The 15769-nt window shown below is 41.0% G+C and overlaps 1 protein-coding gene and 1 pseudogene across 1 annotated transcript; both read left to right on the forward strand.

Moving 5' to 3' along the window:
* Window positions 1-9578: 9578 nt before the first annotated feature.
* On the forward strand, window positions 9579-11548 carry LOC110503458 (annotated as a pseudogene).
* Window positions 11549-12953: 1405 nt separating this feature from the next.
* LOC110503888 (claudin-4) lies at window positions 12954-14285 on the forward strand. The gene has a single exon (XM_021582505.2). The coding sequence runs from the start codon at window positions 13083-13085 to the stop codon at window positions 13716-13718; it is 636 nt and encodes a 211-aa protein (XP_021438180.1). The 5' UTR covers window positions 12954-13082; the 3' UTR covers window positions 13719-14285.
* The last annotated feature ends 1484 nt before the right edge of the window (window positions 14286-15769 follow it).

Here is a 15769-nt window from a genome sequence, read left to right on the forward strand (position 1 = left end):
TAGAAAAGTCGAAGTTTTGAATCCAGTGTAGTTTTGTGTATCAGTTCATAAACCATGTGCCTACTCTTTCCAATCCATATGGCACAGCTTAAATGAAACTGGTATACTTTTTTATTCATCACAATTTTCTTTAACCGATTTTGGTCTTTAATGCAGGGCCGACAGACATGTTCCTCACTTTCTCCCCCTTCCACTTGGATCTTCCATTTTTTGCGACAACGCTGTAATTAGTTGGTTGTAATTTTGAGCAGACATTTCCATATATTTTTGTTAACTGCATGTGTGCCATCATGTCTGAGATGTTGTTCATGTCAGTGTAATGTTAAAGATCCACTTAATTCAATTCAATTTAAATTAGGACACTGTGCTCAAAGGACTTGTCTGACAGTTCTTATACCGAAAACAGTGAGTGTTGTAATCACAAAGAACTTGAATGGGTTTGTTGAGTTAAAAGTAATAATGTTGTGAGTTATTTTATAAGTGTACTATGGTTGGTTTTTAAACACCTATTTTCTCAACCACTAAAGTACCCTGTTTATATCCATTAATGTAAAATAAAAATCTATTAGGTTAGAAATATATCAATTGAGTTATGTCTCCATTTTGGCACTGTTTTAACATTGTTCCTGTGATCATTGTAAATAAACAGTACAATTTAATCAGTCTGTATTATCCATTTATATATGAAAGTGCAACAATTAATCCCTCAAATGTGTACTTTGACTGGAGTTTTAGTGAGGAGCATTATCTCTCTGTTGTGGTAAAACATTTGAGCCAGGACCAGTACATACACCCCTATATGCTCTGCTCTGCTTGGTGGGTAAACCTTGACCTATTTAGAATGACTTGTGAGAAGCTTGATAACAACCAGAGATGCATGTTGACTTGACCATAAAACAGTAAGAGATTTACACAGGCAGCCCAATTTTGATATTTTTTCCACTAATTGCCAAATCACATCAGATAATTTTGCATCAAATCTTTTCAGAGCTGATCCGATGGACCACAATACCAATTAGTGAAAAAAGATCGGAAATGGGCTGCCTGTGCAAATTCTGCCTCTAAAACATCTGTCCCTTCTGGCATTGTTAGGCCTATTACATTAGGTTTCAGTCAGACCTACTGATTCGCCTATCACACCAACGGGCCAATCCGCACAGCACCAGACAATTGTTATCAAGTGCAGTTCATCTAGATCACACAGGTGCATACAAACCGCTTGCCATGGCATGGTCGACAGGTACAATCATAGGCTACACGCTTTTATAAAGGTAACCACTGTTGGCATTGTAACACCATTTAGAAGTAGCCTACTATGCCTTCAGCTTGTTCGCTAATTCTGGGCATTAGCCTCAGTGTGACCGGATGATTTGGATACATTATTATCTGTGCGCTTCCCTTTGGAAAGTGATCGCGTTTATTGGCAACAACATTGTCACAGCACATATACTGTGATTGGCCTTTTGGTTAACTGCGTGGTAGAGAGTACGGGGCAAATGTCGTGTAAGGTCTTCGACTCCATGCTGGCACTACCTTAGGACCTACAGCCTCCCCGTGCCCTGGTGGTCATCTCCATCATGGTTGCACTCATCGCCATCCGGCTGTCTATGGCTGTGGGGAAATGCACCAATTGCATCGAGGACAAGCGGTCAAAGTCCACAGTCCCCACAGCAGATTTTTCATTTTCGCTGGCATCCGGGTCTGCTTGCAGTACCGGTGCGTGGGTAAAATCACTGGGGAAGCCAAAAAAATGTAGTCCAATCAATGTAAGCTAAATATGATGTGGCTGTCCATGGTCTTTCTGTGGGGTTCAGGTAGAAAACATGTTGACTCACCCTACTTGTAGAGAAACGCCAAATGCCATCCTCATCTTCTTTCATGTTGACGAAAATGTATATGATTCTGCCATACAGTATACACTTGTATTTTTTGTTATATTAGGCTACCTGGCTAAAATGCTTGCTAATTTCCATTCATGGGCAACGTTAGCTAGTTAACGTTAGCCTTCTACATCTCAGGCCAGGGGGACAAAAGTGTATGAAATAATGGTTGGATCAGAATTATAATCATTCGTCGTTATAATCATTGGCCAGTATGGAGAATTAAGTAAAACCACAAGTCCAAATCCCTATCGCCATCCATAGCTAATTTAGGAAAGGTTCAATTTTAGCTAGCCACCGGAGGACAAAACAACAAGATGCATCAAATCATGTTTTTCTGTCAATGGACGTATGCTTTCAATGGACGTGTGCTTCAATGGACGTATGCTCTCAATGGGACTTAATAGGGGCTCGCTGGCTTCGCTTGCCTTCAATTCTACTGGCGGCAACAATGTCATACTTGTTTAGACCAGACAGTATCAGATATAAATATATGGCCTACACTTAGAGAGATAGGGGCACTGTTTATATCGTTCGTATGCTTTCTCATGTGAGATACATTCAGCCTCTTGCGAATTGAAGGAAAATTATGAAACACAGACAAATTATTTGGTTCGTTTTTTTTTTAAACGCCTGGCTTCCCTTGGCATCCGTGAATACACTCCACTGTATGGATATAGATGTTCTGTATACACATTTCTCCTCTAGCCACTCCCAGTTACCACACATTTAGATATTGTTCAGACTTGCTTTGTTTTGCTTCCCACTTCGCTGCTAAAAATACATTGAAAATGTAATAAACCGGAATAGTTTTACTAGTGAATTCCAATAAACGATTTTGCAACAGTGAGCCTGCAATGGACAAAGCAAGATCAGTGATTCAGTCACTAAGTCACAACATTGAGATGCGATATATCTTGTTAACTTGACATGAGCTTGATTTTACTAAATAAAATTAGATACAAATTAAATGTATTAATTTCCGTGACTGAGTATCTTTTCCCATCAATGTTCCTATTAGATAAATATCACGGGATGTTTACAATGGTAGGTGGCATTTACACAGGCAGCCCAATTCTGATATTCTGAAAGCACCTAAGGCTAAGATAATTTACTGTTTTTTATTTATTTTATTAGGCAGGTCAGTTAAGAACAAATGATTATTTTCAATGACAGCCTAGGAACAGTGGGTTAACTGCCTTGTTTGTCATAGTTTTTGTCATGTGGGTGGCAGACAGTTTCTTCATCATAAAATAACTATGCTGAGAGAGGGCATACGTATATACCACTAGATAGCAGTAACGTGTCATCAGTGTATTTGATGGAGGGACATAACTGAGGTGTTGTACTATAATGCACGTTTCTTTGAATAGAAAGAGAACAAACAGTAATTCAGAAACAATTATGCTATAGTTGATACTGGGCAGAATATGAGGATGATTTGGTCATTCAATGAACTGTCTCTGTAACACTACTGAATGACTTGATATTAGACTTCATCTTAACACAATAACAAAGCACCTAAGGCTAAGATAATTCACTGTTTATTTTATTGGGCAGGTCATTATTATTTTCAATGACAGCCTAGTCGAGTTACTAGTCCAACTGCCTTGTTCAGGGGTAGAAAGACAGTTTTTTACCTTGTCAACTCTGGGATTTGATCTTCCAACCTTTCAGTTACGAGTCCAACGCTCTAACCACTAGGCTACCCTGCCACCCCCACTTGTGAGACAAATTAGAAAAATAACTAAAGGAAGGGATGTCATTTTAAGCTCTTTCAACATTTTCTGCATGAGAACGGCATAACTCGAACCCCTCTCTCTCCCCGATCGACAGATCTGATAGCATGGGAACATAATACTGCTTTCACACAGTTTAGTGTGAACCGACTCAACTCACTCCAGTCTTTTCAAAAACTCAACCATTAGTTATTATTTTATTGATTTAGATGCTACTAGAGTGGATTGATTGCCTCTTTACAATAATAGATCAGAATTGCCGTTATACTCATTGGCCAGTATGGAGAATTAAGTAAAACCACAATTCCAAATCCCTATCTCCAGCCATGGCTAATTTAGGAAAGGGCCAAATTTATCTAGCTGGCTAGCTAGCCACGAAGGACAACAACACAACGAGATGCAACAATTCAAGTTTTTCTGTCAATGGCGTGTGCTCTTAATGAGATTTGATAGTAGCTCGCTGGCTGCCCTTGCCTTCAGTGCTATGGGCAGCAACAATGTCATACTCGTTTGGACCAGACAGCATCAGATAGATGGCATACACGTAGAGAGATGCTGTTTCACTCGCTCTGATTTTTTATTTTTTATTTTTTTATTTCACCTTTATTTAACCAGGTAGGCTAGTTGAGAACAAGTTCTCATTTACAACTGCGACCTGGCCAAGATAAAGCATAGCAGTGTGAACAGACAACACAGAGTTACATATGGAGTAAACAATAAACAAGTCAATAACACAGTAGAAAAAAAGAAAAAAAATAGTCTATATACATTGTGTGCAAAAGGCATATGAGGAGGTAGGCGAATAATTACAATTTAGCAGATTAACACTGGAGTGATAAATGATCAGATGGTCATGTGCAGGTAGAGATACTGGTGTGCAAAAGAGCAGAAAAGTAAATAAATAAAAACAGTATGGGGATGAGGTAGATAAATTGGGTGCTTACTCCTGTGAGATACATTCGGCCTCGTGCGAATTGAAGGAAAATTAGTTGAAAGATACATTATTTTGTGTTAAAAAAAATAATGGTAAAATTTTTTGTCCTTCCCTTGGCATCCATGAATACACTGTCTGCTTTTCAGCTTATTTTAATTACAATTTAATTGAACCTTTATTTAACTAGGCAAGTCAGTTAAGAACAAATTCCTATTTACAATGACGCCTACCAAAAGGCAAAATGCCTCCTGTGGGGACAGGGCCTGGGATTAATAATTAATAATAAATACAATATAAATATAGTCTTGGGGCCTGAGTGATTAATGCTTCTGGGTGGAGGGATTCTCTCTAGCCAGTGTCCACCAAGCCAGGATCGGGGACAGTCCTCCTAATATATCGCGGCGAGATTTATAAAATCCTACGTGGCAAGAGCAGACTGTGTCAGCAGATGGCAATATTGGCTTTGAACATTGAATAGCCTAACAATGTTGCTTTGAGCCTTTGTGTTAAAGGAATTAAATTGCTCTATGTTTTAATACCCAATTAAAATTAAACACTGTCAATTCATAAGGATTTGTAAGACCCTTATTCTATAATAATGGACAGAGCCCAGTCTTAAAGTAAATCAGCAGAGTTTATTCACGAGAGTACTGAATACGATAGAGTTTACCACAGGTTATAAACTGAAAATGACGTCATTAGTTTCAGCACCAACCCGTGCCATCTCCGTTCCAGTACAAAGGCTGTATCTCAAGCCTTCCCACATCCGTCTCACTTCCAATTTATTATAATTTACGAGCCAAGGTCTTCTCGTGTAGATAAGCATTCTAGCCAGTCTGAAGATATCGTTCATTCATTCCTACCAAGGAACAGACAGTCATTGTTCTAACTCTTGACCACATTCACACACATTATATTCAGTACTGGGATCAAGAAAGAAAACTCATACATATACAGAATAGTATTCTGATTAGTACATATACAGTAACATAATAGTATTCGGATTAGTACATATACAGTAACATAATAGTATTCTGATTAGTCAGTCCTGATTGAAATGTATACATAATTAGTCATCATTGATAAAAATTCCCTTAACACTTTGTGAACTGACTTTTTTGGTTTTTACTCCAATCATTTTAATTTCAAAGTTTTTACATTTCAAATTGTTTTTATTCCATATTTTAATGAGTGATATCAAACTGTTGATGTATTGCATTGCTGGAATTGTGATTGGGTGTTGAGTAGTTGGACAGCTGTAGGATAAAGTCCTTGTTTAGGATGGGCTACTCAAGTCTGGACAGTTAACTTTTGCGGCAACAGGTAGCCTAGTGGTTAGAGCGTTGGGCCAGTAACCGGAAGGTTGCTAGTTTGAAACCCAAGCTGACAAGGTAAAAATCTCTCGTTCTTCCCCCGAACAAGGCAGTTTATTTATTTTTTTATTTCACCTTTATTTAACCAGGTAGGCAAGTTGAGAACAAGTTCTCATTTACAATTGCGACCTGGCCAAGATAAAGCAAAGCAGTTCGACACATACAACGACACAGAGTTACACATGGAGTAAAACAAACATACAGTCAATAATACAGTATAAACAAGTCTAAATACGATGTGAGAAAATGAGGTGAGATAAGGGAGGTAAAGGCAAAAAAAGGCCATGGTGGCAAAGTAAATACAATATAGCAAGTAAAACACTGGAATGGTAGATTTGCAATGGAAGAATGTGCAAAGTGCAAAGTAGAAATAAAAATAATGGGGTGCAAAGGAGCAAAATAAATAAATAAATTAAATACAGTAGGGAAAGAGGTAGTTGTTTGGGCTAAATTATAGGTGGGCTATGTACAGGTGCAGTAATCTGTGAGCTGCTCTGACAGTTGGTGCTTAAAGCTAGTGAGGGAGATAAGTGTTTCCAGTTTCAGAGATTTTGGTAGTTCGTTCCAGTCATTGGCAGCAGAAAACTGTAAGGAGAGGCGGCCAAAGAAAGAATTGGTTTTGGGGGTGACTAGAGAGATATACCTGCTGGAGCGTGTGCTACAGGTGGGAGATGCTATGGTGACCAGCGAGCTGAGATAAGGGGGGACTTTTTTAAAGTCGAGGATTGGTAGGATGGTCAGTTTTACAAGGGTATGTTTGGCAGCATGAGTGAAGGATGCTTTGTTGCGAAATAGGAAGCCAATTCTAGATTTAACTTTGGATTGGAGATGTTTGATATGGGTCTGGAAGGAGAGTTTACAGTCTAACCAGACACCTAAGTATTTGTAGTTGTCCACATATTCTAAATCAGAGCCGTCCAGAGTAGTGATGTTGGACAGGCGGGTAGGTGCAGGTAGCGATCAGTTGAAGAGCATGCATTTAGTTTTACTTGTATTTAAGAGCAATTGGAGGCCACGGAAGGAGAGTTGTATGGCATTGAAGCTTGCCTGGAGGGTTGTTACCAGCAGTCACTCACCAGCAGCAAGAGCGACCTCATTGATGTATACAGAGAAGAGAGTCGGTCCAAGAATTGAACCCTGTGGCACCCCCATAGAGACTGCCAGAGGTCCGGACAGCAGACCTTCCGATTTGACACACTGAACTCTATCAGAGAAGTAGTTGGTGAACCAGGCGAGGCAATCATTTGAGAAACCAAGGCTGTCGAGTCTGCCGATGAGGATGTGGTGATTGACAGAGTCGAAAGCCTTGGCCAGATCAATGAATACGGCTGCACAGTAATGTTTCTTATCGATGGCGGTTAAGATATCATTTAGGACCTTGAGCGTGGCTGAGATGCACCCATGACCAGCTCTGAAACCAGATTGCATAGCAGAGAAGGCATGGTGAGATTCGAAATGGTCGGTAATCTGTTTGTTGACTTGGCTTTCGAAGACCTTAGAAAGGCATGGTAGGATAGATATAGGTCTGTAGCAGTTTGGGTTAAGAGTGTCCCCCCCTTTGAAGAGGGGGATGACTGCAGCTGCTTTCCAATCTTTGGGAATCTCAGACGACACGAAAGAGAGGTTGAACAGGCTAGTAATAGGGGTGGCAACAATTTCGGCAGATCATTTTAGAAAGAAAGGGTCCAGATTGCCTAGCCCGGCTGATTTGTAGGGGTCCAGATTTTGCAGCTCATTCAGAACATCAGCTGAACGGATTTGGGAGAAGGAGAAATGGGGAAGGCTTGGGTGAGTTGCTGTGGGGGGTGCAGTGCTGTTGACCGGGGTAGGAGTAGCCAGGTGGAAAGCATGGCCAGCCGTAGAAAAATGCTTATTGAATTTCTCAATTATGGTGGATTTATCAGTGGTGACAGTGTTTCCTATCTTCAGTGCAGTGGGCAGCTGGGAGGAGGTGTTCTTATTCTCCATGGACTTTACAGTGTCCCAGAACTTTTTTGAGTTAGTGTTACAGGAAGCAAATTTCAGCTTGAAAAAACTAGCCTTGGCTTTTCTAACTGCCTGTGTATAATGGTTTCTAGCTTCCCTGAACAGCTGCATATCACGGGGGCTGTTCGATGCTAATGCAGAACGCCATAGGATGTTTTTGTGTTGGTTAAGGGCAGTCAGGTCTGGGGAGAACCAAGGGCTATATCTGTTCCTGGTTCTAAATTTCTTGAATGGGGCATGTTTATTTAAGATGGTTAGGAAGGCATTTTTTAAAAATATCCAGGCATCCTCTACTGACGGGATGAGATCAATATCCTTCCAGGATACCCCGGCCAGGTCGATTAGAAAGGCCTGCTCGCTGAAGTGTTTCAGGGAGCATTTTACAGTGATGAGTGGAGGTCGTTTGACCGCTGACCCATTACGGATGCAGGCAGTGAGGCAGTGATCGCTGAGATCTTGGTTGAAAACAGCAGAGGTGTATTTAGAGGGCAAGTTGGTTAGGATGATATCTATGAGGGTGCCCGTGTTTAAGGCTTTGGGGAGGTACCTGGTAGGTTCATTGATCATTTGTGTGAGGTTGAGGGCATCAAGTTTAGATTGTAGGATGGCTGGGGTGTTAAGCATGTTCCAGTTTAGGTCGCCTAGCAGCACAAGCTCTGAAGATAGATGGGGGGCAATCAGTTCACATATGGTGTCCAGAGCACAGCTGGGGGCAGAGGGTGGTCTATAGCAGGTGGCAACGGTGAGAGACTTGTTTTTAGAGAGGTGGATTTTTAAAAGTAGAAGTTCAAATTGTTTGGGTACAGACCTGGATAGTAGGACAGAACTCTGCAGGCTATATTTGCAGTAGATTGCAACACCGCCCCCTTTGGCAGTTCTATCTTGTCTGAAAATGTTGTAGTTTGGAATTAAAATTTAAGTTAACCCACTGTTCCTAGGCTGTCATTGTAAATAAGAATTTGTTCTTAACTAACTTGCCTAGTTAAATAAAGGTTAAATAAAAACCCAGAGGAAGTGTGGTAAGATTGTCCACAAAGTAAATTAAACCAAATGCCAGTAAAACTCTTTAAATCTCCTGAAGGGCTCACTTGCTGACTGCAAACTGTTCTCAGAGCGTTCTGTATTATTCTGTCCATAAATCCGTGTACGTCTATTTGTTATGTTTCTTATGGTATGTATTAATGTGTGGATGTCCATCACCCATTTTGTATGATATGTTACGAATTACAATTCGTATTATATGTTAAGAATTTGGAAAAAGAAGTGTATATGTAATTAATTTTAAAAATGTATGATATGTTTTGAATTCTAGCTAGGTGGCTAACATTAGTTAAGCTAGGGTTTAGGGTTAAGTTTAGGAGTTAGGTTAAAAGGTTAAGGTTAGCTAAAAGGGTTAGGGGAAGGGTAGCTAATATGCTAAGTAGTTGCAAAGTAAAATGCTAAAGTTGTCTGTGATGTGATTCGAACTCGCAACCTTAGGGTTGCTAGACGTTCGCGTTATAAGTCCACTTACCCTACTTTTGTTTTTGCTTTAAGTAACTATCTGTCTTATGTAACCATACCAACCGTAACATATCATACTAATATCAGTGTCTTGGATTTACATTGTTACGTTTAGTCTATGAGACCAGGCTGCTTAATCATATATATCTCACATGTGCCCTCCTCCTCTCCTTCTTCACCCCTCCTTGGTAGGCTAGGTCAATGCCTGACATAAATATTTCTAAATACTGTAGTGGTTTGGGGTCTCCATGTTTGAACAATTTTCCCAATACCATGTGCTCAATGTATTTTAAGCATAATCTAAATGGCTCTTGTGATTAGATGAGGGCTTTTGGGATGAAGACACGTTCTTATGTGGTTTGAACATGTCACCAATGCCATTTTCCCTAAATAGCAAGTTGTTGACAGTTTATTGTAACCTGCAGTTGATGAAATGCAACATGATCAGACTGCAGTGAGTCACTTGTGGAAACAAATAACACATTGACTAACTGTGAGTGGAATGTTACTTTCATCATAACACATCCTATCTTTGCATCTTTGAAGTATACTATTTCCCAATGTTGATAAACGGTGTCAGTAAAACCAATGTTCTTATTTGTAAAATAAATAGCCCTGCCTATACGGGTATTTACATTTTCAAAGTCACAGTGAAGGTTTGGGATTGAGCATTTTGACAGATGGTCATGCCTTCATGGAAGTGCCAGTTTCAGTGTCTATTGATGGAAAGAAGTGTGACTATCTGAACTCCATGTTGTTTTGAACCTGTCGCACATGAAAGAGAGCTTTCTGAAAATGACAGTATTGAGTAAAAGATTGCCACCACTCCTTCAGCTCTGTCTGAGTGTCACACAGTATCTACAGCGTGACAGTCTGAGGAATCTGGTCTGTCCAGAACAACTCACCTCGTGACAGGAAACTACTCCTCCTGCACATTCATCCTCCTCAGCAGGCTCCAGTTGTTTCTGACCTAGGCAGCCAAATTGATCTTTTTCTCAATAAAGACACAGCCTCTCGTCATGGGGAGGATTGGCAAGGAGGTGTTGGGCCTACTGCTCAGATTAATCGGCTTCGTGGGGGTGGCAGTGACCATGGGTATCCCCATGTGGAGGGTGACCACGTACGTACATTGGTGCTAACATTGTGACAGGCCAGATCATGTGGGATGGCCTCTGGATGAACTGCAAGATGCAGAGCACGGGACAGATGCAGTGTAAGATAAATGACTCAGTGATGAGGCTATCCATGGACCTCCAGGCAGCAAGGCCCTTGGTCATCATCTCCATCATCTTCAACTTTGTTGGCCTGTTTTATTGTCACCTCCATCGTGGGCCAGTGCACCAGCTGCCTGAAATCGGATTCCTCCAAGAGTAAATTGACGATCCTTGGAGGCATCCTGCTGCTCATTGGTAGTCTTCTGGTCCTCATCCCTGTTTGCTGGTCAGCGACGTTCACTATCTCCGACTTTAATAACCCTCTGACCATCGAGACCCAGAGGAGGAAGATAGGAGCCTCCATCTACATCGGCTTGGGCTCCACAGCGCTGCTCCTCATCTGGGGGATCATCCTCTGCACCTCCTGCCCGCCCCAGAAGATGTATGGGTAACCGAGCTATCCTCAAGGAGCGCCCATGTACCCCTATCCAGGCCAACCAATGGTCCAGGCAGGGCCCTGTGGGAGAGTTTACACCCCAACCAGCAGGCCCTACTCAGGGACAGAGTCGTGTGCACCAAGCAAGCCGTATGCAGCACCAATAGAATACGCTGTACCTGGACGGCCTGGACAGTATCTGTAACAAAGTGAAATGGAAAGAGGAATGTTCTCCCTGAATATTGACTGGTATTCTCGACCTTGATGTTTTCAAGCTATTGTTTTGCTTTGCTTTGCCTCTGCAGAGTGTGATTGTGCCACCAAAATGTACTTATTTCACTAAGCTAACGTATTAAATTGTTTTAAGATGTTCATACCATGATTCATGTAGCTATTTGATTTGGAATTTTAGGACCCCTTCAGGTATCAAAAAATTTTTTTGAAAAATATTGCATTTGGCCTTTTCTACAAAAGCCAATAGAAGCACATTGAATAACACATTCATAAATGGCAAAAATACAGTAAAAAGTCAATCATGAGGAATAAAGTGTTGAAGTGTCTGTGCTACATCTAGAAGATATAAGAAAGCTCTGGATATATATATATATTTTATTTATATATATTTTTTTTTTACACATATTTAACCTCTTTATTTTTGTTGCCACAAAACCTTCTCCATACATCTTCTATTCTTTTTAGGGTTACCTTAAGATGAGTCCCGTGACACATAGTTTGTAGCCCAAACAGTTTGGACGCTACAGAAAATGGCACATCAGCGTTACTGACATCAGACGAGTCCTGTGGGGCTTGTAGGGGTTGTAGAGCAAAAATGGAGAAGTCTCATCTTTCCATATTAGTTTTGTAGGCCAAACCGTTCGGACGCTACTGACATTTTCGTGAGAAGGCCAATTTTAGGGGTGTCTCATGGGCTGACAAACATCGCTGTAGCTCGGCCACCTTCCACCGCAGATGCGGAAGGTCGACATAGGTGGATGTGGCTGATTGAGACACAGCCAGTGCAAAAAAAAAAGATATCTCTAGCTTAAACTGATGGATGTTGATGGGGTAGACTCTTAAGGATTTTAAGGGATCAACATCTTTTAGTTACATAATGACGTAACTGGTAATTTCTGTTTATTTTGGCGATAGCATGGTTTCTCATAAGCTACCTCATATCTCCTCTCTCCAAATATACAAACATCCCACTGGGCACACACTGGTTGAATCTACGTTGTTTCCACGTAATTTCAATAAAATTAGGTCCGTTGAACCAACGTGGAATAGATGTTGAATTGACGCCTGTGCTCAGTGGGATAGTTTTGAGATTCTAAACTGTAACTCAAATCGGTTGTTTAATTAGATTACCAACAGCTTTCTTTAAAATGAAGGTCTCTTAGATCTGAACCGGCTTAAAGGCAATGTTCTGTAATGTGTTTATTTAATGTATTGGTTTATTACAAGAAAGAAATGGGTTCAGGATCAAAACCAAGAAAACAGAAAGTGAATATAGGCCTAAACTTACTTCTGGCTATGACAAATCACAATTCTGGTGTTATTAGCAACTTGACTAGAGGAAAAAATTGTTGCAATAACAATGTCATCATGAAAACATGGAACAAAATTAGTAGCTTCGAACTTCCGGCCATGACTAATTCAGGTGGCATTGTTGACAGTTTATGTCTCTACCATAACCTGTGGGCAGACAGGCCTAACCTCCCAGCTATCCAGCATTCACTACAGAGGCATTGTTTGAATGGACAAATTACTATCTCTTCACAGGTCTTGTTTTCGTTAGCGTGTCTCATCGAAACCGGTCGCCAACCACACATACCGACCGGGGAAGTGAAAGAATCTGGCCCAGCATGAAAATTACCATGTCAACTGGTTTCAGGTCAGGGGGAAAGAAGTTGACTCCACCCTTTCAGGAGCAGAGAGGTCCATATAACTTCAGGGGACGTGACTGAGCCATTAGTTAACAACGATTACAACCAAGCTGAGCTGACCTGCGTTGACTCTCCTCTACAACCTCTGCCCCTAGCTTCATTGATTTTACAACAAAAAACAAGAAGTCTTCAAAATGGTGTCGATGGGAAGACAGATGCTGGGCTTCATCCTGGCTATCATCGGGTTCCTGGGGACCATCATTGTGTGTGCCCTGCCTATGTGGAAAGTCACAGCCTTCATCGGAGCCAACATCGTGACTGCTCAGGTCATCTGGGAGGGCTTGTGGATGAACTGTGTAACCCAGAGCACGGGACAGATGCAGTGCAAGATCTACGACTCCCTTCTGGCCTTACCCCAGGACCTGCAGGCTGCCAGAGCTCTGAGCGTCATCGCCATCATCGCGTCATGCTTCGGCATCCTCCTGGGAATTGCTGGAGGAAAGTGCACCAACTTCGTGGAGGATGAAGCTTCCAAAGCTAAAGTAGCCATTGCCAGCGGGATCATCTTCATCGTGGCTGGCGTCCTCATCCTCGTCCCTGTCTGCTGGTCCGCCAACACCATCATCAGGGATTTCTACAACCCCCTGCTGGTCGAGGCCCAGAGGAGGGAGCTGGGGGCCTCGCTATACATCGGCTGGGGCACCGCAGGGCTCCTGATCCTGGGAGGGGGGCTCCTCTGCAGCTCCTGCCCACCCAAGGAGGAGCGTGACAACTACCCAGTGAAGTACTCACAGGCAAGATCCACAGCTACCAGCAGAGCTTACGTCTGAGCAGGAAACTGTTGAAAGAGAGACTATAAATTATTTGATTACCTTTGGTAATCCTCTGTGAATTGAAAATACCCTGCAAGACTTGGCATTTTCAAGTCTTGTTCTTCTGCATTTTACATTTTGAAAGTGATGTGAAATCAAAACAGAATGAATCTATGAAAACAAATTTACTGAGTACTTTAGGACTGCAAGAAAAAGACAAGACAGAACTCCTGCCCATAAGAGAAGTAGTGTGACTGTATATGCTGCCTGTAGGGATCATCTCATGAGTCATGAAGGGATGACTGAAGTGAATTGAAGCCATTCCCATAACCCTAACTTCTCTTTTGCTGTATAAGGACACTGTACCAGAATGATAATATTGATATTCATGTAAGAACATGGGCAATATGATTTGAGAGTTAAACCATAGGTACAGTATATATGTATTATTCACTTGTCATAACTTTGTACTGTAGATCACAGTATGTTTTGCAAACATACAATATATGTTCATTGATTATGTCTAAAGAACTTATTCAATTGCTAACTTTATTTTTCTATAAAATGTTTCCAACAAAGTTTACACATTGGTCTTAACTGTCTTTTTTAAATAAATAGACTCCAAGTTACTGTGATTTCCTTTATCTCAGCGGAAATCTTAAATGTCTAATAGCATAGTATTTAGGTGAAATTACCTTCTGATGATCCTTCCCCACTGTCTTCTGTTCGAATTACACCAAAAAGTGGTTTTGGAAAGTGGGATTTTACATCCCATTGATTCGAGTAAGAAAGTGAGGAAAATATTTAGTCCGGTCACACAATCCTGAGAACACCTATTTCTTCTAACGATTTGAAATAAATTTACCCCATTATACCCTCTGAGACATTTACTGTAAGACTGGCAGTGACAGATTGACACCAATTCGTTTTCTAAATCTTTAAAGTGGGGCAAGAATGCACAGATTAACCAGTTACCCAATTTACGTCAGGTGAGATAAGAAAACAGTTCTGTATTTTAAACTGGCTTCCTCTCAGAACCAGCTATGTAGAATTTAGGTCCGCCAGACAAACATTAGAGAAACTGGCAGAACCGGGTTTGTTTTCATTGTTGAATAGACTATAGTCCCTACTTTCTTTAACTGTGAAGCACTAAGAACAGTATTACCTTATCACCCCTGAAACTACATCGTAATTCCTTGTGACATGTTTTGGTATAATTGGCACATCTTCTTGTGAAAGTGACACACTTTTTACATACTGTACATTACATAATGCTTTAGTTAACAGTGCACATGGAGAAATATGTTGTATGACTTTAAACAGATTAGATTATCTCTCGCTCCCCCCCCCCCCCCCCCCCTCTCTCTCTTCTGTCCATTGGTGTGCCAATGCCATGTGAATGTCTCCAAACCGGTTGGGGCATACTGCATGCTCTGGATACTATGGTGACGTCTCGAAGCCAGTGAGAGTGAAGCTTGGCATAGGTGTGTAAGCAAAGTAAAACACATCACTGTTGTTTTTTAAGTTGAGAATGTGTAAACTAAGAAGGTATGATGAGTTAAAAAATCCTCTCTTTTATTTTCTGCCCTCCAACAACTATATATAAAGTTAATTCAGCACTATTTGCCATCTATTGCTGATAATGTCAAATCCCATTGAAAGTTTATTTAGCAGTTTGAGCTTTTAAGCTGCTGAGTTTTCTGGCACATACCTACATCCTCGTTCCTCATCGTGTGTTTGAACCATAACAGCTTTTGTAAACCGATCTACCATCTCCAAAAAGGAGAATAAAATGAAACACTCACCTTTATTGTCCACAGACAACAAAGAATCCTGTAAGGCTGAGATTCTTTGGCTGGCTCTCTGTTTCTTATAACAGCTAGTAACACTCTTCTTTCTCATTTTCAAATGTACATAAACACTTGATCAGCTTCCAATATTAACTTGGAGACACAAAGAGTGAGTCGACGAGTAGCGCGAGACAGAGAGTCACTGCATTCAGAATGGGTTCTATGGGCATGTACAGTGCCTTGCGAAAGTATTCGGCCCCCTTGAACTTTGCGACCTTT

This window comes from Oncorhynchus mykiss, chromosome 24 (genome assembly GCF_013265735.2).
Source record: "Oncorhynchus mykiss isolate Arlee chromosome 24, USDA_OmykA_1.1, whole genome shotgun sequence".
Taxonomy (NCBI): domain Eukaryota; kingdom Metazoa; phylum Chordata; class Actinopteri; order Salmoniformes; family Salmonidae; genus Oncorhynchus; species Oncorhynchus mykiss.